Raw genomic sequence first — 24,499 nt, 5'->3', positions numbered from 1 at the left:
GGCTGGGAAAGGCAGGTGTGCTTCTGGGCCGTCCGGGTGGAGCCGGTGCCCCCGCTTCTCCAAAGGCCTCCGACTTCCTCCCCTCGCTGCACACGAATGAGCGGCAGCCGCAGAGGCAAAGGTCCCCTTCTGCTAGGTTCAAGCCGACCCCAGGCCGCATGCAGAACGTCTGTGCGGCCGGCGGGCTTGCCCTGCGCGCCGGGCCGGCTGGGCTCCGCGGGGACCCCGCCGCTTACCTTGCGGAAGTGACCCTGCGCCTCCAGCAGCTTCTTCTTCCGGGTGGCCGAGTTGGCCAGAAGCTGGCTCCATCTCTTCATGAGGGAGGCGTGCCGGGCCTCGATGGCCTTTGACTGAATGTGCTTGGCGGCCAGCAGCTGATCTTTGAGGGCAGTGATGTTGGCGATGCCCTCCTGCTGGAAGGCCTGCAGGCCGGCGTCAAAGGTTTCCTGGAACAAGGAGCTAACGGTAAGCCAATCTGTAGGGTTGGCAGGGACGCTGGAACCCGCCCTTTCTGGGGGCCTCAGCGCGACGGCACCAGAGCCTGTCTGGCCAGCCGCCCAAGCCAGACTGTCGGCCCAGAGTCCCCACCTTCTCCTGACAGCCTCCTGCCCCACAGGCAGATTGAGGTGTGGGGCTCCCTCTACGTGCCCCGCTCGCCCCACTACCTCCGCCCGGAACGAGCGCCTGCCTCCCCACCTGACTGCCTGCAGTTTACCCTTGGTGACCTAGCTGAGCCGCTCCCCTCTGGGAAGACCTTCCCCATCAGCCCTGGCTTTCTGGCACCCGAGTCAGACACCGCTGGGGTGTTAAGTCCACAGCACACCCTGCCGTCGGGCCGGAGCACAGATGCCTGGTCTGGAAGCTCCCCGAGGACCAGAACCGCACCCTGCTCACTGCTGAGCCCTAGGGTGTTTCTCAGCGAGAGCTGCAGAGCACCAGCCGCCTGCAAGGACACGCTATCTGCACACATTTCGGTCGGGCAACAAAGGGGCCAAGACTGACCTGTTTGGTAAGGAGGGTCTGCACGGAAGACAGGTCGCGGCCATAATCGTCCGTCTTCAGGCTGTTCTCCTTCTCACCTGAGAAACCAAAAACGAGAAATAGGCCAGCCTCCTTGGTACAGTGAGGTGAATTAAGAAAACCGAGGCACGCTGTCACCCTGTGGATGTTTAAATCCCAATAACGCTAACAGCGGTCTCCGACCCCACGTCAGCCGGTTCCCACCTCCCTGCAGCCAGGCCCGTTCTCTAGCCGGGCCGGGACGAGGTCCTTCCAGCTCATCCTGGATTGTGGTTCAATTGTCGCTTAAGTGACAGCAACCACCAGGGTCACACGGGTCCCAGAGTCTGGTCCCCTCTCGCCCAGGAGCCGGACTGCACCCTGGGCCCGGGCAGCTAGGGGACAGCGCAGCTGTGTGTCCGCTGCCGTGCCATTTTGTTTGTGCTGTGACGCCTGTCACTCCCTCCTGGGCTAAGGGTTTTTGCTTTGTTAACCCTTGTGCTGACCCACGGCCCCCACCCTCGGCCTCAGGACACGGTGTCTTCTCAGACACCCCTGCAATAGATCCGTTTCTTCTCTGGAGAAGAAAACCAACTGCTGAGGAAACAGATGAGCTACGGCCCTGCACCAATCCTCCTGGCCGGGGAGGACGAGAAACTTGGGGCCAGGCTGGACGGGCCAGCGCTCACTCACCGATCCAGGACTCCACCACGTCAGCCTTCCAGTTGAACTGAAGGAAGGCCGAGTTCTCATCAAGCTTTGCCTTCCTCTGGGCTGCGGCTTTCTCCAAGTCTGACACCTTCCCGTTCAAGCCCTTCATCTTTGAAGAGATGTTCTCCTCATGGTGATTGTTCTAGGCCACGGAGACAAGGCACAGCCTGGTCAGCCTCACCCCCGGCCGCAGCCACCACACCCGTACCCTCCCTGCCCGCGAAGGCCCTCCAGGCCGGTGAGGCGAGCCGTGCGCCCTGCTGCCCTCCTCCAGGGGGAGGGATGGCAGGAAAGGCTTCTCCACGGGCAACACGGAGTAAAAGCCTCGAAAGGGGAATGCTGGCAATTCCACTCACAGGAAGGAGTTCTGAAGAAACACTGAGGAATGTGCCGAAACGTCACGATGTATTCGTTTTTTTTTTTTTTTTTTTTTTTTTAAGTAAGGCTTCACACCCAGTGCAAAGCCTGAACTCATGACCTTGAGATCAAGACCTAAGCTGAGACCAAGGGATGAATGCTCAACCGACTGAGCCACCCCCTAACGAGGGAACCCCTCGTTAGCATTCTTGATAGCAAAAATGGAGAAAAAGCACAGATACTTCCAAGTTACTACACATCCAAGAAAACGGCTACTACACACAAGCAACAAAAACAACATTCAGAGGGGCACCCGGAGGGCCCCGTCGGTTCAGCATCGGACTCCAGCTCGGGTCATGATCTCACAGTTCATGAGATCGAGTCCCGCGTCGGGCTCTGTGCTGACGGCTCGGAGCCTGGAGCCTGCTTCGGATTCTGCGTCTCCCTCTCTCTCTGCCCCTCCCCTGCCTGCACACACTCTCTCTTTCTCTCTTAAAAATTAATATTAAAAAACAAATAAAAAAACCCAACCGTTCAGAAAAAGCGGACACTGACAATTCTTGGGCCCCAAACACTCAGATTCAGTCTTGGATAAACTGCATTTGAAACCATACACAAGTCAGCATAAAACGTAGAGAGAAACTCAGGGAGGAAACAAAGACTGTTGCTGACAGCAAAGCACCGGGCTCCGCTGGAAGGCTGCAGAATATTCGCCGTCACGGCCCAGGCCACAAGAACAGAGAACACGCAGCAGGGCTGCGTGCGCGTGGAGATCGTCTGCAGGTCTCATCTCTGTCCATACGTGGTATGTTTCTGAAATCAGCTTTCCTGTTAGTTTATTGGCTCATAAGCGCAAGGGAGAAAAGCTCTGCAGTGAGCACGGACTTGAACATACTGCTACCTCCTACGGACCAGATCCCTAGTCTCAACCCCAGGCTTGGAGCAAATCCTGTGACGAGAAATCTTATCTACTTGTTGCGTTTGCAACAGGAAGCTACAGCTGTTAAAAGGTACTTGTCTCGTGGTACTGAACGTCTGTCACCGCACCTAAGTGATCGCGTCACTAAGTCGCGACCAATGGCAGCACCGCGCCTAGTCTGGAGCGCCAATACGCAAGTGACCTGACTTCACTGCTGGTGAGAAAGCCCAAGACCCCTCCCGTCTGCCCTCCCTCAAGGGCTGCCGGACCGAAATAAACCTCGTGATTTTAACACATTTGTTTCTAAAACATCCTGGACGCAGCCAGGCTTCGCAGTGCGACGTACATCGACGGAACTGGACCTATCCTATCCAGGGGAGGCTGTACGTGTGGAAGAGTCAGGGAGGTGAGGCATGCAGACCTCGCTGGTGATCGATCCTTCTGGTGGCTTTATTTTTCTTGCATTTTCTAGTACTTCTGTAAAGAGCTCGTACCTCCCAAGAAAAACTAAGAGAGCCGCTACGTGGGAATGCCAATGTCGCAGAAAGACCATCAGGGATGCTTCTCTGCTTAACAAAGGCAGGGAATGTAAGCATTGTAGAGTAACTTTACCAACTGGCTTCGGAAAGGGGGAGAACACCCGACCAGTCATATAACCCTTCTCTTCTTTATGGAATACGGGAATGGAATCGCTACCAGTCTCTATGCAAAAACCTTTCTTGGGGGAATATTCCAGCAGATGGACTTTGTGCGGGCATGCACCCCTCGTGTGGAAAATGAACATTTTACAGGCAGGCCAGGCTCACCTTCTTAATGAGGTCTTGTCCGTTACTGCAGACGTCATTCACACGGTCCTTGTGCACAGTGAAGTCTGTCTCAAAAGCTTCATGTTTCTTTAGTAAGCCCTGGAGTGGAAGCAGAAAGGCCAGCTGCTGAGGGCCTGGCATGTGCCAGTACCGGGCAGGGGGCACAGAGCACAGAGCTGTAAGCCACCTGACCTCACATGCGTCCCAGTCTAGCTGGAGGCTGAGAACACAGGGACCGATGTTAACAGGTAATCATAAAGGTGGTAAAACCGTGATGTAGCAGGTAACTGGCAGCGCAGGCTGAGCTTGAGAAGGGACGTCAGGGAAGGCCTTACTGAAGGGGTTAACTCCTACTAATCAACCGTTACAGCGTCCCTCTTCCCCTTACAAGACCACACAGAAAGCACTAAACCCAACACAAGCTTAAGACACACCCAACCAAATGGGGACTCTCAGGCTAAGGTTTCCCCTGGGTTCAGCTCCTGAACGACCTTCCAAGTCTCCCTCCCTCGGTACAAGTGAAGGGGCGGAAACAGGGCCTCTGCACGGGCCGGGACCGTGCAGAAGACAGACAAACCCTTTCCTCCGTCTAAACCACCTGAATAGGACGCCCCCTCTGAGAACGTGGCTCGGGGGCTACCCAGACTCTTGGGAACGCAAACTCTGTCTCCACGGCTGGTGGCCCAGATCCGGGAACTTCCGACCAGAACGTGTGGCTCCTCCCAGCAAGAGGGGAGGCGTTTATCCAGCCCGTGGCCCTGGCCTGCTTGCCACCATGTGGCGTGGATGGTGTCATGTGATGCCTGGGGCTAAGCCTCGAAGCTTCCACCTCTGCCACTTTGAATGCTGCCTATGGCAGCTGGGCAAGGCAGCTGGAGGGAGGCGAAAGGAAGGGAACAGAGATGTGCCAGCCGCCAGGGACACTGTCGTGGTTCCTTGGCCCACAGCCCCCGCCCCCGCCTTGGGGCTGTGTGAGGGGCCCCACTCGAAAGTGGTACAACCACGGATAACAAGCCGCTGCTGCCTGTATGACTGTGACACGGCCACAGCCGCCCGTGTGCTCAGGGTGTGGGCTCGCGTGTCCCCTGGAAACAAGGGCGTCCTAATCCCTGGCACCTATGAACGTGGAACTGAGGTCTCTGCAGATGCAGGTATAGCCAAGTTCACATGGGGTCACTGGGGCGGGACCTAATCCAGCAGGATTTGTGTCATTTAAGAGGGAAATCTGGGCACAGACACCGCCGGAGAGAAAGCCATGGGAAGACAGACACAGAAGGAAGAGCCACGTAAAACAAGCAGATGGCAATTATACTGCCACGAGCCAGCCAGGAATGCCAGGGAGAAGCTAGAAGAGGCAGGAATGAGCCTCCCCTAAAAGTTTCAGAGAATGAGGTTCTGATGCACCTTGATTTCAGCCTTCCAGCCTCCAGAACCACAGGCCCATAGATTCCTGCTGCTGTACGCCCCAAGCTGAGGGCCCCAGGGGACCAATGGGCACCAATAACCCGTGGAAACGGGGCCCCCTAACCGACCATGGGGCTCTGGTCACCAGGGCTGGCGGCCAGGGCAAGTTTGTCCAGAGGGGCAGGGTCTCTCGCATGAGGTGGGAGGACTGAAACCAACCAGCGAGACCGTGACTGCTGGCCGAGAGCTCTCCCGGCGTGAACACGGCCACTGAACAAACCAGCAGGCGCCAGCTTCTCTGACCTGGATCGCAGCAAGAGTGTCTCCGTAATCCTCACTGGCTACCAGGGTCATTTTCTCATTGATCCAGGCTTCTTCCTCCTCCACGTTGGCTACAAACTGCTGATACTCCAAGGACTCCTCCAGCCGCTGGCCTCTAATTACAGGAAACGGAAAACAATCAGCCATTGCCGCTAACTTCAATCCTGATAGCTAACATCTGCTTACAAACATTCACACGTGCGGGACATAAGTGGTTACGTCAAGCCCTCTGCGTAATATGCAGCAGAGATAGTGTTGTTCAAACGTGAAATTTGGGAACCACGTGCTGGGTTCAGATCCACATCATGGGACGAGCTGAGCACGGGCCTGTCGGAAGGGGCTCTGAATGAGCCAGCTGTGGTACTTGCACACCCAAGAAAAAGGTCCAGGCGGTGGCAGGAGGGCCCAGAAGCTCTGAGCCCGGCCTTGCACGCTGCACCCACACGCGGGACACGCGCGCCTTCCTCTGGCCGCTGACCTGGCTGCCGCCAGCTGCTTCAGCTCCTTCCAGTGCTCCACGAACTGGGCCAGACGCTGCTGAATCTCCTCCTTCCCAATGGTGTTGTCATCAGACAGCTTCTTCCCAGTGTCCAGGACACCCTGAAGGGCGAGAAGGATTAGATCAACAGCTACCATCTGCTTCTAGACGCATCCAGGAAAAACCTCAGCATCACATCCACAACTTTCTTCCAGGTTTGGAACGAGGGGTCATAAACACCGTAGGCCTCGGTGAAATGAATGAGAGCAAAAGATTTCTCTGCACGTCCCCAGGGCCCATGTAGTCCCCGCCACCGTCTCGGCCGGAAGAGGTCCCTCACCTGAATCGCAGGCTCGTGTGCAGCCAGTTCTGCCTCCAGCCGCTTGTGCTTCTTCCTCAGGTTCTGGACGCCTGTTAGGTCCCGGCCGTAGTCCTCGGAGCTCACCAGCAGCTTCTTCTCCCTGGACACAAACAGGCACTCTGCACCTCCCTGTCTTCAGCTGGACAGGTCGGTCGCGAGCCGTGAACCTACATACGCTACGATGTCCTCTGCCTACATTTATCCCTCTCTCCACAAAAATCCTTGCCAGTGTTCTGGGAGACGAAAGCCTCTATTTCCCAAACGAAGAGCGTCCACGTATGTATCTAGGAGCACCTACCCGCTGTCGCCCTGTCAATCCTTCTTCACCAAGTGTACGCACATCACACGTAGAAATACATAAAGATACGGATGGAATCTTTTAAGGAAGCGAGGAACAGGAGACAGGATTTTGTCCTTAAATGACGGTGTGTTTACACAAAGCTACAGCAACTTTGTGACAGGGTAGGAATGACAAACAAAATCCTTCCTTCAAGGACTGATCCTGCTGGGCGATGGCCCAGAGGGGCATCGGCCAAGTTCCCCAGGGATCCGGGGATCCTGCTGGGCGATGGCCCGGAGGGGCAGTGGCCAAGTTCCCCAGGGATCCCAGCGCAGCTGTGAGGTGCTGCCACCACCCAGAGGCCGTCGATGACCCTGTCACAGCACACCTGGGTGCCAGGAGAGGCCTGGCACGTTCTGCCCCACTTCCCCGGAGAGGGTGAGACCTCGTGGCCAGGCGCTCCGGACACCCGCCCTGCCCGTGGCTCCCAGCGCCCGCCACCCGAGGCTCAGCGGGCGTCCCGGAGGACTCAGAATGGGAAGCCCCAGGGACACGTACTTGATCCAGGACTCCTCATCATCCATGTCCCGGAAGAACTGGTGCAGGCGATGGGATTCATTCAGCTTCGCTCGCCGGGAGGCCGCCATGCTCTTGATCTTCTGGAAACGACCGTTGATGGTGTCCCGCTTGTCCTTCACTTGGGACGTGTCGAAGGCGCTGCTGGTCATCAGGCTGTCTGCTTGGCTGTTCAGGTCCTTCAGGCGATCCTGGGGCAGGGGACACAGCAGGAGGGGTGAGAAACCTGGTTTCCTGTGACCATCTTGACAGGTTGTGCAGTACCGACGATGCCAAAGTGCAACACGTGGGGCCCTGGGGCTCTAAGGGATCAAAACTACTTTTTTAATGACACAAAGACATTTATGCGCCCCTTTCGCTGTGTGGACGTTTGCACCACGATACAACAGTGAGGGGTGGGGGTGGGCGGGGGGCGGTGCAGACGCCTCGGCTCAAGGCCGTACCAGCAGGAATCCCATCCTTCCTGGGCACGCGCTTTCCCTTAGGGGCATCCTTGTCAAAGCAGAAGTTGTTAGTGTCATTAAATATCCATCTTGGAGGACAGGCCACTTTTAACGTCCTGTGTGACCAAATACTTCTGCCACGTACTCCGGCTCGAGGACCGTCCTGCAAAGGAGCACGTGTCGTGAGCCCAACTAGCTGCTATTTCACAGGCCATTTTCATGCAAAAGAATGATGACCAGCAAATCACGATCATCCAGATGTCGGTATCTGACAAATACTTGTCGAGAACAAAGCAAACACTGTCACTTTCCAGAAGACGGAGTTTGCTGTGACTGATAGACCCGAACTTTCATGTGAAAATGAGGATTCCAGTAGCTGCACGTTCACCTCCACAAGCTCGACAGCTGCTCGATCTGTGAAGATTTTCCCGTTGAGACTGGCTTTGATGTTAGCAGACGGCACATGTGATATCACATAAAAAAATGTGCCCGCGTTTAGAAGTCCTGCGTAACTCAGAATGTTTTCCAAACGATTTTGTAACATCACACATGGGTAAAAAACAACAACAAAACCAAAAACCAAAAAAAAAAACCTTTCTAAGTTCAAGATGGACCCATGGATTTTAATATTAAATGGTATGAAACACTGATCGATAGAGTTTCAGAGTCCAGTTTGCAACTAACCTTTACACAACTAGCATGTACTGAGTTTGGTATTAGAGTATCTGTCATCACCTGGGTTAAAACACCATTCCCTTCCCCAACTCCCTTTGGGACGCTGTGTTTGCCCCGTATCTGACACACTCCCATAAACTGAATTCAGAATCAGCTACAAGAATCCAGCTGTACTCCATTAAGCCGGACATTAAAGAGATTTGCAAAAATAAGGCCAATGCCCCTCTTCTGTTTTTTCGGTTTTGAAAAATATAATTATCATCCATAAAGCATGTTACTCGTGTTAGGGGCACCTGGGTGGCTCAGTCGGTTTAAGCATCTGACTTCGGCTCAGGTCATGATCTCACAGTCCGTGAGTTCGAGCCCCACGTCGGGCTCTGTGTTGACAGCTTGGAGCCTGGAGCCTGCTTCAGATTCTGTGTGTGTGTCTCTCTCTCTCTCTGACCCTCCCCTGTTCATGCTCTTTCTCTGTCTCAAAAATAAGCAAACATTAAAAAAATTTTTTTTAAGAATGTTATTCGTGTTAATTTTTCATGAGCTCATTATTACTTTAGGTAAATAAACTCGTTCTCAGTTTTATTCTTTTTCATTTTGAAATAATTACAGACACACAAGAAGCTGTAAAAGCAGTACAACTTCTCCACCTGATCTCAGCCAAAGGGCCGAGAAGTGATAAAGCAGTACAACTTCTGTCTGTCCCTCATCCAGCTTCTCCCCACGGTAGCAGCGACCACGGCGTGCTAGCAGAGCCGGGACGTGACCCTGGCATCGTCCACGGGCCTTCGTCAGAGTTCACCAACTTCATAAGCGTCCATGTGTGTCTCTGGGAGTGCAAGTACCTTCCACGTAATTGGACCCTACGTGCAGATTCACGTAACCCAAAGCAAGAGACATTGTTCTGTGAGCACAAAGGAACTTCTCTGTCCCTTCCTCGTTTGCTGCACCCCACCCCTGTGCCTAACTCCTGGAGACTGCTGCTCTGTTCTCCATTTCTGATTTTGTCATTTTGAGGATGACAAAAAGCCCTTGAGACTGTTTTGTTTTTTTTTTTATGTAACTTTTAAAACGTGATTAATAACAACAAATATGGACAGACAAAACCCACATAAACTTCCCAGGGCACCTTCAATCATAGTGCTGGGCATAAAACGGCCCTGAGGCCACACGCTTGAGATCGAGGCTTCAGCTGCCAGACATCACACTCCTTCCCCCAATGTGCCAGTTCCAGCACAGCTGTGTCCCCGATAGGGTGCCACCGCCCCCTCTAGTCACCTCATGGGCAGATATGTCAGCCTCCAGCAGCTGGTGCTTCTTCAGCAAGTTGTTCACAGAGGCCAGGTCTTTGCCGTAATCCTCAGATGCCAGAAGGGCCTCCACCTGGGGGTGAAACACAAAAGTGGGGGCTACCGTGTGGTGCCCAGCACTATATGATGCGTTGAGTGTTCCGGAAAACCCAGGACGCCCGGTTGTTCGGCCACGTCTCCGGACAGCTGCAAACGTGTCAATCACAGGTTACTGCTGTTACAGCGACTCTGCTTGTTCCGGCCCGTGCGGCCTGAGTCCTTCTCCCTCCCTGTCAATCAAATGCAGATTCGAGAGCCTAGGACTTGAAGTACTACAGCTGTAGGGTCATGGAGCCTTCACGAGGCACAGGGGCCAAGTGAACAGCAATCCCACCTCGAGGAGCCTCCCCCGAGGGAAGAACCGGCAGGAGGGACAAAGATTAATGTACAAAGGCGTTCAGTGCAGATGTCCCACCACAAAGCCGGGAACACCTGAGTGTCCAACAGCGTGGGAATGATAAAACCACGGCACAGCTGTGATGGACTCACGCAGTTATTCCAACGTTTAAGAAGACTCTGCAGTGACTCAGAATAGCACGCCCAACACGTACTGAGAAAGGACATCGTGAGTTTGTAAAACTCACTATATGTAAAAATACAGCTACGCTAATGTTCACGGAAATACATACAGATGAGAGACAGATGTTACTAGTGGTCTCTAAAAATTTTGATTTCTTTACGCTTCCCTCACTTCCCGAATTTTCTACCAACTCTGGCCTCCTGACCTAACTGCTACTTTGGTTTCTATCTGGGCACAGACTCATCAGGGCTGCCAGCCACACAGACCCCATCATCACTGTCTATCTGCCTTCCCTACAGAGAGGAGTGAGCTACAGCCCAGTTCCCACCACACACAAGCTCTTCCTGTCGCCTTCATTCTCTCTGCTAATAAATCCCCTAAGACACACACCTCTTATGTGATAATGAAGATTTCTGGGAAAAGGGGCACCAGGGGAGCCCTGCCCTTTCACGGTCTGGGGCTTACTGACTGGCCCGTCATCCCAAACGACCAGAAATCCTCCAATGGTGGGAAGGAAAACCTGCCATTACCTCGGACAGCCAGAAGTCAAAGTCCTTGATTCCGGTGTTGAAGTTCTGCTGCTTGTTGGCCTCTTTCAGTTTCTGGCTCTTTTCAGCTGACTTCTGCACCAGGAACTGCCACTGGTCTGCTAAGGCCGCCAGACGGGCCTGGGGAAGAGAAAGGAGCCACGGGAGATGCTGAGCCACGGACAGCAGCACCCCCTCCTGAAGCCGAGCGACTGGCGGAGAGGGCACCTTTCTCCCCACGTTCCCCACCTGTAACGCGCACAACTCAGTTTACGCTTTCAGGACTGTGTTTCCAAGTCATCGTCACACCCACCGTACCTTGACAGCGTCCTCGCTGCCAGCACAGGCCCCGCGCTCGATGAGGGAGTTGCCCGTGTCGATGACACCGCGGATCCGGTCGGCGTTGGCGTGTAGCTCCGCCTCGAAGGCCTGGTGCTTCTGGTGCTTGCTCTGAAACACCAGAAAGACTGCCTTTCAGAACCAGGTCCTGCTCGGTCGCTTCTTTTTCAGGGATGAGGGGTTGTCAGCAAGAAGGGAAAGTGGTAGAGAGCTGAAAGAACTGGGGGCAAGTGACGTTTTTTAGTGACGGCAGACACCAAATTTTGGACGTATTTTAGGGCTCAGTGTTGGGAGTTTGGCAGGTCTGCACCAGGAGAAGAAATGAACCCGCTCAGGAGTAGGTGAATTGAGTCAGTTCTTAAACCAGCTGGACTGGCTATCTGGGAGCGAAGTCCTAGGATTATATACTTTTGAACATTCTGTATAAATCAGCAACAAGCAATTGCAACGTTTCATTTACTCGGACGTCTATTTCTCTCCACGGCTTTCTCCTTAGCACACAGAGCATCTAACAGATAACACACATCTGGCCCGCTCCTCCTGCAAGGCCGAGATCACTCTAGACGGTCAGGCTGACCCTCCACTGACAGAGAAGAATCCATAGCTGCTGTAGGCTGTGGCTTTGCTGCCTTCTCACGAGGTAGCTGACATTAACCAAAACTTGTGAATACAGTCAACATCCAAGCTTGACAGTAGCTAGCAATTTATTTTTGCTAGGAAAAGAGAGGGCCGGGAGAATGACGGGCTCCTGATGCTGGGGCTGGAAGGGATTATTAAGAATGCACAGAGAGGGGCGCCTGGGTGGCTCAGTTGGTTAAGCATCTGACTCTAGATCTCGGCTCAGGTCACGATCTCACGGTCTGTGAGACGGAGCCCTAGGTCAGGATTCTGTCTCTCTTCTCTCTCTGCCACTCCCCACCCTCTCAAAATAAATAAACAAACTTAAAAAAAAATCCACAGAGAAACAGAAGGTCTAGGAAACACCACAAGGAACAGTGCAAGGACACAGCTGTGGCACAATTCTGGGTGAGAAAGGGAGGGTCCAGGGGAAGGTATTATTTGGGGGAAAAAACTAAAACACAAAAAACAGCACGCTCGGGGAAGGATTCTGCATCAAATGTTTCATTTCAGGGGCAGGAACTGTCAAAGGGTGGAGCCGCTGGGCTGGCGCCACGCGGCGCTAATGTCGAGGTGGCTCCTTCACGGACTTCGGTGCCTGAGGCCCGGCTGAGACCGAGAAGGGTCCAATCCCTCCTGACCCCAGTCCAATTCCCCTCTTCTGTTTCTCGCTCCCATCACTCCTCAAACCGCTATTCTGTTTCTTCATTGCTTCCATCTGTTTAGAGAGACGTCTGAGCTACATTTGGACTGAAAAATCCCCTTCACTAACCCCCTGAGTAATCATGTCCCCCTTCTTCCTTAACCTCTCACCCCTGGTCCCTGTTAGATTTGGAAGCAGATCATCTGCTTCTATGTGGCTCTTTAACTGTCCCTCTCCAGGGACCAGCACCTGTGGATGGCAGCCTGGGTGCGTCAGAAAACACACTACGCTACAGACTCCATGCTCTCGGCCTCCAAGAACCGTGAGCACGAGTCTACACAGACAAAGCTGATTATTATTATTATTTTTTTAAAGAAGTGCCTCTGGAAAGACAGCGGTTAACTACTGCCCCCAAATCAAACATTGCACAGAATGTGCCTAAGTGACACATGGGGAGAGGGAAGGGGGCGCAGGGCTGCAGGCTCATTAGGACAGAGAAAGCCACATCCCACAGGGACACCTGATGGAGTGTGATGGATCATTAGAAATGAGAAGCATGGGTGAGGAGACACGAGTGACTGCGTGTGGCCACAACAAGGATCTACGCAGAAGGACACAAACACTGGAGCGCATTTAACTAAAACTCTTTTAAAAAATTAAAAACTTACCAGCAGCTTGGAAAGCTACAAAAATAGATTAAAACAACAAGAGTTCAGTATACTGAGGTGAACGCACATCTCAGCCCTTAAACAGCAGCCCATTTTGCTGTCACACTTCCCCTGGGAAAGCTCAGCCTTTGGGGCAAACAGAGGGGACCCAGCAGACTTTTCAGAGCTGACACGGGGCTTCAGAGCCTTCAGAGCTGACAGGCTTCCGCGGGGAAACATGAGGAAAGCCCTTTCTCACGTCTGAGAGTCTGGTGACCCTCTTCCACCGGTTCCGCTTCTTAGAATAATTTTCATCGGCTCCAGCACAGACATAGAACTGGTTTTCTAGGCACAGCCTCCTCTTCAAGACGCCTTCTCTAACAAAACCTACCCCGCTCACTGACGCGGGCCATCGCAGAGGCGAGCGGCCGCTCGGACCTGCTCACCTGGATGTTGGTGGGGTCCTTGTATGACTCATCACTCGCGGTCTGTAATTTCTCGCTGATCCAAGCCTCGATCTCATCCACGTCCCGGCTGAACTGCTGGAGTGTCTGCGATTCTCCCAGCTTCGATCTCTTCTCGATCATCTGGGCTTTTAGGCGTCGCCACCTGACCAAGGGAAACCGAGCCCAAAGGTGAACCTCCCTCAGAATGGGACAGGCCGGGAGGCCGGTCAGCACCACGCGACACCCACCTGTCCAAAACCTCGTTGCGCCGACTGGAGATGTCGCCCTTGGCATAGTGGCCGGCGGCAATGAGCTGGTCAGCAAAGGACTGGAGGGCGGCGATCTTCTCTTCCTGGCGGCAAACAAAGGCGGGAGGTCAAGGTGGGTGGGACGGCCCAGCCTGGACCGCAGGTCTTGCAAAGAGAATGGTTACTCTTGGGTGACTGGGAACTCGCTGTGGCAGGATCAGAATACACTGACACTTTAGAAGGCGAGTAAAAGGCCAGAAGAAAGCTTGATTTCGACCATTACGAGAGTAGAGTTTAACTCAAGAAGACGCCAGGTCACACTGGGGACAGGAGCTACAACACCAGAGAATGTCACACACAGAATCAAACTGGTGGGAAAAAGGAGTCAGATGTCAACAAGATGAGTTATAAATCGAGGTTCCTGTCTTCCTGAGTTGTTTCTGTTCACGCATTCTCTTTCCTTACTACATGTTATAAATTTCCTCTCTGTGGCATCCCCATTAAAACCTCAGAAATACCAGAATTTATATACCTAAGTTTTAAAAACCATTTTTCTGTGTGTCCTTTTCCCTGGACTGTACGGGTATCTGTTGGAGGCGTAGAGAGGACGGTTCTTCCTTTGTATATTCAATATCAAGTATTCCAATTTAAGGCAGGGGCCAAAACTGTGACTCACCCAAGTCAGTGACTAGTTTTTATTTTAGTCGTTATTACAGAAAGGAAAATAAGCCAACAAAGAGAGACGACCATCTGGAAAAATCTACATTTAGACCTGGAGGTACAAAGGCCTCACCTGCACGTTAATTGCTTTGTCGAAGTCCTCGTGTTTTTTGATCAGAGCCTCCACGCTGTCCAGTGAGTCTCCCTTGTCCTCAGTATTCAAGAAGGCCTCCCGGGCGGCCATCCAGTTCTCAGCTTGCTCGCAGTCCCGGTGAAACAGCTACAGAAGGGGAGGCAGGTGGGAAGATGGGGCCTCTGGCAGTGAAACCCCGGCCAGAAAGCCCGTGGCAAACAGGGCGTGATGGCCCTCACACGTACCTGCAGTTCAAGGCACTGATCCAACATCATCCTGCGCTGAGCCCAGGCCTTCTCCAGACCTGCACGCTCCCGATCGAGAATATCCAGTTTCTCCTTGACCTCTGGGCTGGCATAGTGCCCATGAGCCAACAGCTGCTGCCCAAACTGCTCAAATGCCTGGAAAGTGCCAGCCCTGGCATCAATTTCCGTTCGGTGCTCCTGCCAAGAGGAGGGAAGGGGTTAGATAACCCGCTCTGGACGCCCACCGTCGTGTCAACCACCGACTCACGGCGAAGGGTGGTGCTGGCGGCAGAGGCAAGGTCTTCCCGGCCCCGCAGTGCTGCCTCCTTTCTGCTGCTCGGCCGGCAGGTCCACCTACCTGGTGTCGCTCCAGCAAGGCTTCAGCTCCGGTGACATCCTTGGCGAGCTCGTCTGAGGACACCAACCCTCGTATTCCATTGATCCAAGACATGAGGTCCCTGGCAAGCAGACCCACAGAGAAATGGCTATTATATTACCTGGCAAGTAGGCTTTCTGCCCAGGAAAAAAGAGCCACGCCACTCTGGTCTCAGAACATTATTCAGGGTGAACTAGTTAACCCACTGAATGATTATTCAGGGCTAACTAGTTATCTACGAACTAGCCAATCTACTGAATGGCTAACTAGTTCATCTACATCTCTGGGCATATTTCAAATCCTCTTGTTCGTCTTACTGAGACATTAAGAAAAACTGAAAGACAAAAAAAAAAAAAAAAAAAATCAAGCGTTCCTCAGAAGACAATGAACGAAGTTTGTAACTCATATCTTCTGTTTCTGCAGAGGAACAGGTTCTAACAGAGACAACAGCTATGGTTAAGTTTTCCAGATGAAATCACTCTTCTTTGAGCCCACAGCTGTCCCAGGCCTCGGCACATGCTGAACCCAGGTTCTTACTGATGTCCGCACACGAGGGTGCAAAAATCAATGTGTAAAGGCACAGGTCCTAGGCTTCCTTGGATAAAATACACCCACAAGAGGCAAATCCACAGAGATGGAAAGCAGACTCAAGGAGAGGGGAATGGGGAGTGATTCCTCATGGGGTTTGGGGTATTCGTCTGGGGTAGTGCAAACTGTCAAAACTAGAGAGCTGGCAGTGGTATAATGCTGCAAACACACTCATTATCAATGAACTATATACGCTTTAGAATACGTAACCGTATGGGGGCATCTGGGTGGCTCAGGTCATGATCTCATGGGTAATGGGTTCAAGCCCTGCATTGGGCTCGCTGCTGTCAGCTCAGAGCCTTGAACCTGCTTTGGATTCTCTGTACCCCTGCTTTGGCTCTCTGCCCCGCCCCCACCAGTGCATGCTCTCTCTCTCCCTCCCTCTTTCAAAAATAAACTTAAAAAAAGTGTAACTCTATGTTATGTGACCTTAACCTCAAAAAAAGAAAAAAAGAAAAAACAAAAAAACCCAACTCCTGCCAGAGAACTGCCTGCCCGCTCCTATCTGTACAGAGGAAATGCCTAGATAAAACACACATGTACACGCATGCAGGTATGTGTGCAAGACCCTCGTTAGCACAAAAGCATGCCACAAAAAAAACACCTGTCCTGAATGGGTGCCAGGGACCAAGTCATAGATCACCCAGCAGTGGAGCGCTACGTAGTCTTAAGACAGGTCCCAGGTCATGGGAGATTCTGCTAGACAAGTGGTCTGGACTTTTCAAAACCATCAGGGTCATCAAAGTGCAGAGGGATACTGTTCTAGGTTAAGGAGACCATTCTATCACTGCAACAGTAATTCTCAACTGGATCCCGGACCAAAAAATAAACCCCGGCTACTGAATACACATTTGAGACAACGTGGAGAAACTGGACGCGGACTGGATTCAATACTGCTGGACTGGACTGGGTTAGGCCGTGGGGTGGAGGACAGATGTGCGGTGAACAGGAAACCCTTGTCTGCAGGAGACACAGGTCCAGGCTCTTAAAGGTGAAGAAAGGGCCACGGATTCGCAACCGACTTTCAGGTGGGCCAGCAAGACGGAGTCATGTGTTTGGAGGTTAAGCCAAAGTCGTAAGAACTTCACTGGTGACTACAGATGAAGGATGTCATCCATGTTCACTGCTCCAGGCTATTTTTCTACAGCCTTGAAATTTCTCTAAATAAAACGACTGGAAGACACTAAGGTACATCTCTACTCTGAAAGATTCGTCTGAGGAAGAAACAGAAGAGGGTCTGGCGGGAAATGGGGGAGAGATGGCGTGCATGTGCACATCCGAGACCGGGAAGCGGACACTTATTTTTTGACTTGCTGTCATCTGCTAGTTTGAGGGCTGCACATCAGCCACGGAGCGCTTTCCCAATGAGCACACAAACGCTTCTCCGCTCCGTACCGGAAGTCACTGAGGAAGCGCTGTAGGTCATGGGAGTCGCCCAGCTTGGCCTTGCGCTGGTCCGCGCGCTTTCCCAGGCTGCTCCACGCCTGGTCCAGCTCGGTGCACTTTTCCTGCAGGTCCTCGGCCGACTCGGGGTGGGACTGGATCAGGCGCTCGGCTGTCTCCCCCAGGGAGTTGACCTACAAGAACGAGGTGGCGGGATGGCAAGTGAGGGAGCCGTGCTCTGCCTGGTGGCAGCTGTGCTCCACCTGAGGCCAAGACATCAGAGGGCACTGCCACCTCTCACCTTGTCGCCAAGAGCTGCCAGATCTCTCTCAAAGCCCTCGTGCTTGCGCTGTAGGGCCTGGACGCTGGCCAGATCGTGGCCGTAATTGTCTGTGTTGAGAGCCTGATTCTTCTCTTCAATCCACTCTTTGGTTTCGTCGGCATCTCTGAGGGGAGACACACAGGCAGTTAACGACCGCTGAGCACGGCTGCCCCGAGTACAGGACGAGACAGGAAACGGATTTAGCTGTGGTGCCTGGACACCAGTAGCTGCCATGAAAAACTCTAAAAGAGCAGAAGAACACACGGTCATTCGCTCACTATTTACCAAGCAGTCTACCCCATGACACGCGTCCCAGATGCCAGAGCCCAGATGTCGATCAGATCCAAGTCAGCCAGCTTAGGGACTGCCAAGGTCAACGCTCCCCCAGCCCTGCGCCACCCTTACCTGTGGAACCTCTGAACCTCGTGGGCGCTGCCCAACAGCTGGCTGCGCTCCTCGGCCAGCTGTTGCAGGGACCGCCACCGTTCGTTCAGCTCCTGCGGGAGGACACGGTCAGCTCAGCCATCCTCTCCGCCACGGGCCCAAGCCAGGCTCACATGGGGGGCAGACAACCAAAGCGCCGGGGCCTGGCTTGCGAGGAAAGGGTGGAGCCCAGATGGTCTCCCACTTCCGACCTTCCTGGCTAAGTAGGTTAGCAGACACTAGAGCGCAAGTCCAGAAAGGAAGGACCTCGCCAATGTCAGCCACGTGTGATGGCGAGAACGCTCCGTGAATATCTGACCTAGGATCACCCCTGAAGCTGCAGAGACACGCAGCCGGCTCATCTTCCCTCGCATCTCCCGGCCTGGTGCCTGCCACGGAGCGACTGCTTTGCGAGCACAGCCGTGTGCATAGATCCCAGAACCTACTTCCCCCGGGCACCGAGGGCAGCTGCACCCCAGGCCGCGGCAGCCCAAGAGGGGCAGGAGCGCGCAGGGCCCGGTGCTGGAGGAGACCAAACACCGTGGGGACCAGAATGAGGCCAAATGTCTCCTGTAAGGAGGCAAGAGAGACATTCCCCGCCTTCCAGACACTACACTTCGTGCAGCTCCCAGCCCCGCTACAACCGAAGGGAAGGCCGACTTTCCCGTTAAAACCTGGCGAGTTCTTGACCAGGAAAGCCGACCACGCCGCCCTGCTGTGTGAGGAGAGTGGACATTTGCCCAGGACACACTCGGCCCCAGGAGAGTAACAAGTGCTACAGATGTAGTCAGAAGAAGGAAGACAGTGAAGGGAAGCGGGAGCCGAGGGGGCTGGCCGTGGTCTCTTACCTTGATGGAATTAAAGGTGGCCACGGTGTGAACCATCAGGCGAGCAGACTATGGAGGGGAGGGAAGCAGAAGAGCAACACTAATCAAGTGTCCGCCAATTAAGAGACAATTTTGAGAAGTGCCATTAGGTCCCGATTATCAACCAAAATTATCTTTAAGGGACACTGTCAAAATTCTGAGCAGCCAGTGGAAACGCATAAAGCACGACGTGATTAAGTTCACTTGCTGAAGAGTTAAGACAGTGAGTGGTGACAGCCACCATTAAAACAGCGGGCTGGCGGTGGGGGTGGGGGGAGGGGGCGCCTGGCAGGCTCCATCAGTGGAGCTTGGAACTCAGGACTATGAGTTCGAGCCCCATGTTGGGAGTAGAGATTACTTAAAAATAAAACCTTAAAAAGAAATAAAACAAAACAAAACACCAGCTGGCTGGACAGAAAAAAGAGCTCAAAGACTAAGTATTCGTGTCTTCTTCCTGTTCATGCTACAGAAGAGTCCAGAAAACACCCAATTTAACAAATGCTGGCAAATGACACTGAATAAATACACCAAGAACTTCATATCTCTTCTTGGCTACTGGGCTGCTGTTCTTTTTAACAGTGTCCCCTCTGAACAAAGGGCAACAGCCTTACCAGATTTAAACAGAACAAAACAGTGAATTAACTATCTTCTCATCAATAGAGAAATCAGATGCCCCTTGGGATCTCAGAGCCCACTTACTTTTGTCTGAAAGAAACCCCCCATTACAACGCCTGTAACCTTCAAGTATGTTGGGAAGAGGACAGGCCAGACTGGGATGCAGGTTAGTCAGGCTCCTTGGGTGTTCCTGGGACACACCCACATGACACTTCCAACCAGTGTGGGCGTGTACAGGGTTCAGAAGATGCCTTTGTGTGTCCAATCATTTTCAGAAATGGAAGGATTTTCTGGTTAATTTAAAATTTTTGAGGTGGCGTTGACATTTATAAAGCCATCCGAAATACACTTCTGCAAAAAATACCTGTTACCAGGAAACTCTGCCAAGGGTTAGACAGGTAAGGGTGTTGCCCCGTCACATTACCACTGATCGTATATTGTACAGAAGAACAATTAAGGTTGAGAAAAGGGGAGAAAGCTGAATCAAGGGGAAAAGGTATTCTCCCTGGAATATGGAGCCTCTTCAATGAGCAGAATGATCAGGGCCAGGGGGCCAGAAGCAAGAGACCCTAGTCAAGCACCCTCCCTGCATCTGTTGGGAATGATGTCTACTGTGGTTGGTATGTCTTTTTGCTCCTCCTTTTACATCTGTCTGCAGCACCTGGTATCTTCCAAGAAGCATTTCGTAGACTCCCAGGAAAAGTGGCTAGGCAGAGGTAATGTCCTTGTTCCTGTTCTGGCCTTGGGGACTACAATCCTGTGGGTGGGGCCACACCTAACTACACGGGGTCACCTCTGCAAAGTTTATTCTGGCAGCAACATGGGTCATAAATGCCATTGTACTGAGCTTTTCCATGGAACACTTTGCTCCTCTAGGTTAAGGATCACATTAAAAAAAATTTTTTTAATGTTATTTTTGAGAGAGAGAGTGAGAGAGAGAGTGAGAGAGAGCGAGAGAGTGCGTGTGAGCACGTGCACATGAGCCGGGAAGGGGCAGAGGGAGAGGGAGACAGAGTCTGAAGCAGGCCCCAGGCATTGCACTGTCAGCACAGAGCCTGATGTGGGGCTTGAAATCATGAGCCACAAGACCATGACCTGAGCCGAAGTTAAACACTTAACCAACTGAGACACCCAGGAGCCCCAAAGATCACATTTTAAGACCTGACAGAGTCAAAGAGTGTAAGGAGAGGATCAAAAAGAAACCACCCCAAACAAGTCCAGAAATGACCAAAGACTCCCTAAATACTCAGAAACAGACCCCCTGGAAAAACACAGAAAGTAGCTCTGTTCCTGAAAACCTTAGGAAATGATCATTTGCAAAGGGGTTCTCACCTTCCATGGGGAGGCTGTCTTTGAATCCGTTTCATCCTATTCAGTGGAGGAAGCAGAGTTAGACAGCTGTACAGGGCAGCAGGAAACGACACACCCCACCCTGTGCTGGCTGAGGCGGGGGTCCCCAGAGCGATTAGCCAGGGTGGGATTCCCTCTGGGATCCCTGACTTATTGCTGGCTCATAGCACTCCACAAGGCCGCTTAAGGGAAACGAAGTCAACAAAGAGGAGAGGAAAATTCTAGTCGTTTATGGAGTGAACAGAAATGAAGAGAATGAGGAAATTTAATAAGAAATCCACCAACTTTTCTGTGCCCTGGTCATAGGATTCCCTTTGAAAAAGGCTAATAAACCAACCTGAACAACTATTGTGGAAAAGTTTTAGAAAACTAAAGAGAAAAATCATTTTTATCTCTTGGAGAACGGAAACAGAAACCGATTTCTGCTACTCCCTCCCCACAGAGTTTTATAAACAAAAGGCATCTCTGAGGTTCAGGGACAGAAATCCTTAAGCGGCTCAGGATTATATTCTTCCCGGGACCTCATCCCCATCACGATCACGTTCCGCACAGACTCACCCTGGGCATCGCGCCATACACCTCCTACAAGGGGAGAAGGAAATAACTTTCACTGTCACGGTGCACACACACCTGTCAGACCCGGACGCGATGGGAAAATTATAAAAAGACACACAAAGGCCACAGGAACTAAGAGTCTAGCAGACCAAGTGTCTGTATATAAAAACTTTTACTCTGGAAGGGGTGACTTTACTGTTAAGGGCTACATAAACAGTCAACAACCTTCACGACATTAAATGGGCACATGGAGAAGACAGGAGCTATTTTCCCCACTATGTGAAGGGAAACAAATTGGTTTAGGATGGCAGAGGGGACCCAACCACACCCCGGCTCCACCTCTGTGCTGTGGGACATTACGGATCGAGGGTCGTGCTAGGAAGGGACCAGAAGCAAACCGCTTCCCGCCAGGAGCACGGCCTCCGCGCCAGCCCGGACACTTGCCTGTTGCTGTGCCGCCTGCACCTCCTCTGCCATCAGACCTTCCGACTCCAGGTCTTCAGCCACCTTGTTAATGTCCTTCAGCCGGGACTCATTGGCCTTCAGATCCTTTAAAGCCAAAACCACAATAACTAAGACTCCACGAATAATTCAAAAGAGAAAGCGGGCAAAATATGTTCATAAGCTATGGTTCGAACCTACAAATTTCTGGTTAACGGGTATCCTATGAGCTAGTTTTTCTATTACTTGGGCAGTCACCCAAATCAGAAATCCTGACGGTCACGATCAAGGAAGCCAGAAAATAATAGGGCATTGGGAACGGTTGGTCTCAAATTTGCTACATTAATTGTAGTTCATAAACCATTATTCTGTCTGAATGGAACTCTGCTTTTACTTTTTTTTTTTTTTTTAAGTTTATTTATTTATTTTGAGAGACAGAGACAATGCCAGTGGGGGAGGGACGGAGGGAGAGAGAGAGAGAGACAGAATCCCAAGCGGGGTCCGTGCTGACGATCCCTTATGCAGGGCTCGAACCCATGAAATCATGAGATCGTGGCCTGAGCCGAAACAAACAGTCGGATACTTAACTGACTGAGCCACCCAGGAGTCCCCATCTTTTATCTTCCTTTGGAGGAGAAGAATGTGTTTTAGTTTTGTTTTTTTTTAGAAATTATTTATTTGGGAGACGGCACGTGTGCATGCGTGCAAGCAGGCAACCGGCTGAGGGAGAGGGAGAAAGAGAATCCCAAGCAGTCTCCGCGCTGTCAGTGCAGAGCCTGACTCACGGCTCAATTTCATGAAGCCTGAGATCATGACCCGAGCTGAAAGCAACAGTCGGACACTTAGCCGACTGAGCCACCCAGGGGCCCCGAGGGGATGTGTTTTTAAAATGTGATGAGGGGCGCCTGGGTGGCTCAGTCAGTTGAGCATCTGACTTCAGCTCAGGTCACAATCTCCTGTCTATGGGTTTGAGCCCCACATCAGGCTCTGTGCTGACAGCTCAGGGCCCAGAACCTGCTTCGGATTCTAGGTCATCCTCTCTCTCTGCCCCTCCCCTGCTCACGCTATGTCTCTCAAGAAAATTTAAAAATGTTAAAAAAAAAAAAAAAAGTTAAATATGATGAAATTCTGATGTCAGCTTCTGTGAGAGAAAAAGCCCCTCAACCCACATGATCTGGTTCTACAACTCTTACACTGAGGAGTGGACACACAAAATGCAGTTTATGCACAACGATGGAATTCTATTCAGCCCTAGAAAGTCCTAGAATGCTGATACGCGATACAAAAATGAATCTGGAAAACCATTATGCTCAGTGAAAGCAGTTAGTTGTAAAAAGTCATATAACGTAGGATTCCACTTATACGAAACGTCCAGAGCATGTAAATCCAGGGACAAAAAGCAGACTGCTTGCCGCTACGGGCTGGGGGTCATGGGGAAGGACGCTCTGATGGGTAGACAGTGTCCTTCTGAAGTAGAGAAGGTAACAGTCGTCTAGCACCATGACGTGCTATATGCTTCGGAACTGCACACTTCAAAATGGTCAATTGTATGCTGTCCGAATTTTACGCCAATTAAAAAAATATTTCTAGAGGGCGCCTGGGTGGCTCAGTCGGTTGAGCGTCCGGCTTCGGCTCAGGCCATGATCTCACAGTTTGTGGGTTCGAGCCCCGTGTCGGGCTCTGTGCTGACAGCTCAGAGCCTGGAGCCTGCTTCGGATTCTGTGTCTCCCCCTCTCTCTGCCCCTCCCCTGCTCACGCTCTGTGTCTGTCTCTCAATAATAAACAAATGTTAAAAAAAAAATTAAAAAAAATACTTCTACACGTTTTGGTATTTTACGTCCCAAAACATTCTTAGAAAAAGTAGAGAAAACAGCACGTGTTCCCTTGAAACTAGACTGAAACAGTTTCAAGTTTTTACAGAGGGCTACACACAGCTGGCAGAGCACAACCTGTGCCACGCCGGTTCCAGGAAACGACAGTCACAGACGCAGAGAACCGAGTCTCCAACGATTTTTCAGCTCAGCTGCAAGACCTCCCGTACCTTCTGGAAGTCGTCAAACTTCTTCTGCAGCACCTCGACCTGCTCCAAGTCGGCGCCCACCTCCTCGCTGGCCAGAGCCGCCTCCTTCTCATTGATCCACTGCTGCAGCTCGTTCGCCTCGCGGAACAGCATGAACCGCTTACAGCTCTTCTCCAGCATGCCCTTGCGCTTCTCACCCAGCTCCAGCAGAGAGCGGTACCTGGGTCATCGGACAGGGCGACAAGAGGGGGCGAGGCAGGCAGTCAGCTTCCCGAGGAGACTAACCTGAGGGGGGCAAGTCACCGGGTGTCTCCGAGATGAGGGTCCGAGGCCATGAGTTGGTAATGACGGTGCCCAGGGGACAAGGCAGCAGACCGCGGATGAGGATGAAGCCCCCGGGGCCCCACATCACAGCCTCAGGGATGAGCGCCACGCTGTTCACACCTGGGTGGCTCGGACAGCCCGGCACACTCATCCCGGGGCCAACGTCACGACCACAAATGACTGGGACCCAGTGTCTAGCACGGTAACACAGGGGTCATGCGAGCAGAGCTGAGAGACGAGATGAGTGTGCTGAGCACAGCGTATGCAGGGCTCCCGCTCCGCTCTGACTCTCTGAGCAGCCCCTGGCGGCGGGCGAAGGCACACCGAACTTTAAAACAGCCTCACGCGGGACGTCAGCCTCTCCGAACGGCAGGCAATTTCTAAAGCGGTATCTCTATTTCTTGGAAAGTTTTGCCAACTTCAGAAGGAAAATTAGGTCGGGTACAGAGTATCTGTACCACGTCGACAGGTGGAAGACTTCTTAAGAATCAAAGAATGCTCGAACTCTTGCGAGCTAAAACACAAAGGGCTGAACTG

The 24,499-nt window shown here is 52.3% G+C and overlaps 1 protein-coding gene across 7 annotated transcripts in view; it reads right to left on the bottom strand.

Annotated features, from left to right (window-relative positions):
- Nucleotides 1-24,499, bottom strand: part of SPTAN1 (spectrin alpha, non-erythrocytic 1) — a 61,467-nt gene that overhangs the window by 5,939 nt on the left and 31,029 nt on the right. For 4 of the 7 annotated variants that reach the window (XM_015536060.2, XM_042965171.1, XM_042965173.1 and 1 more), the window contains 25 exons: nt 23,660-23,858; nt 21,622-21,726; nt 21,181-21,204; nt 20,605-20,640; nt 18,640-18,687; nt 17,774-17,865; nt 17,348-17,492; nt 17,059-17,240; nt 15,058-15,157; nt 14,700-14,897; nt 14,455-14,601; nt 13,662-13,765; nt 13,414-13,576; nt 12,989-13,003; nt 11,039-11,170; nt 10,724-10,861; nt 9,603-9,707; nt 7,195-7,403; nt 6,336-6,456; nt 5,996-6,117; nt 5,500-5,632; nt 3,793-3,891; nt 1,693-1,852; nt 1,003-1,079; nt 237-446 (listed from right to left, as the gene is read on the bottom strand). In XM_015536060.2, the coding sequence (XP_015391546.2) occupies nt 237-446; nt 1,003-1,079; nt 1,693-1,852; nt 3,793-3,891; nt 5,500-5,632; nt 5,996-6,117; nt 6,336-6,456; nt 7,195-7,403; nt 9,603-9,707; nt 10,724-10,861; nt 11,039-11,170; nt 12,989-13,003; nt 13,414-13,576; nt 13,662-13,765; nt 14,455-14,601; nt 14,700-14,897; nt 15,058-15,157; nt 17,059-17,240; nt 17,348-17,492; nt 17,774-17,865; nt 18,640-18,687; nt 20,605-20,640; nt 21,181-21,204; nt 21,622-21,726; nt 23,660-23,858 (3,064 nt within the window). The remainder of the gene's footprint in view (nt 1-236; nt 447-1,002; nt 1,080-1,692; nt 1,853-3,792; nt 3,892-5,499; nt 5,633-5,995; nt 6,118-6,335; nt 6,457-7,194; nt 7,404-9,602; nt 9,708-10,723; nt 10,862-11,038; nt 11,171-12,988; nt 13,004-13,413; nt 13,577-13,661; nt 13,766-14,454; nt 14,602-14,699; nt 14,898-15,057; nt 15,158-17,058; nt 17,241-17,347; nt 17,493-17,773; nt 17,866-18,639; nt 18,688-20,604; nt 20,641-21,180; nt 21,205-21,621; nt 21,727-23,659; nt 23,859-24,499) is intronic. The other 3 variants (XM_042965172.1, XM_042965176.1, XM_042965174.1) reach the window with 2 other exon arrangements.

The sequence above is a fragment of the Panthera tigris genome, chromosome D4 (genome assembly GCF_018350195.1).
Source record: "Panthera tigris isolate Pti1 chromosome D4, P.tigris_Pti1_mat1.1, whole genome shotgun sequence".
In the NCBI taxonomy this organism is placed as follows: domain Eukaryota; kingdom Metazoa; phylum Chordata; class Mammalia; order Carnivora; family Felidae; genus Panthera; species Panthera tigris.
Note: the sequence above shows the minus strand (reverse complement) of the source record. Positions and strands in the feature narration are given on the sequence as shown.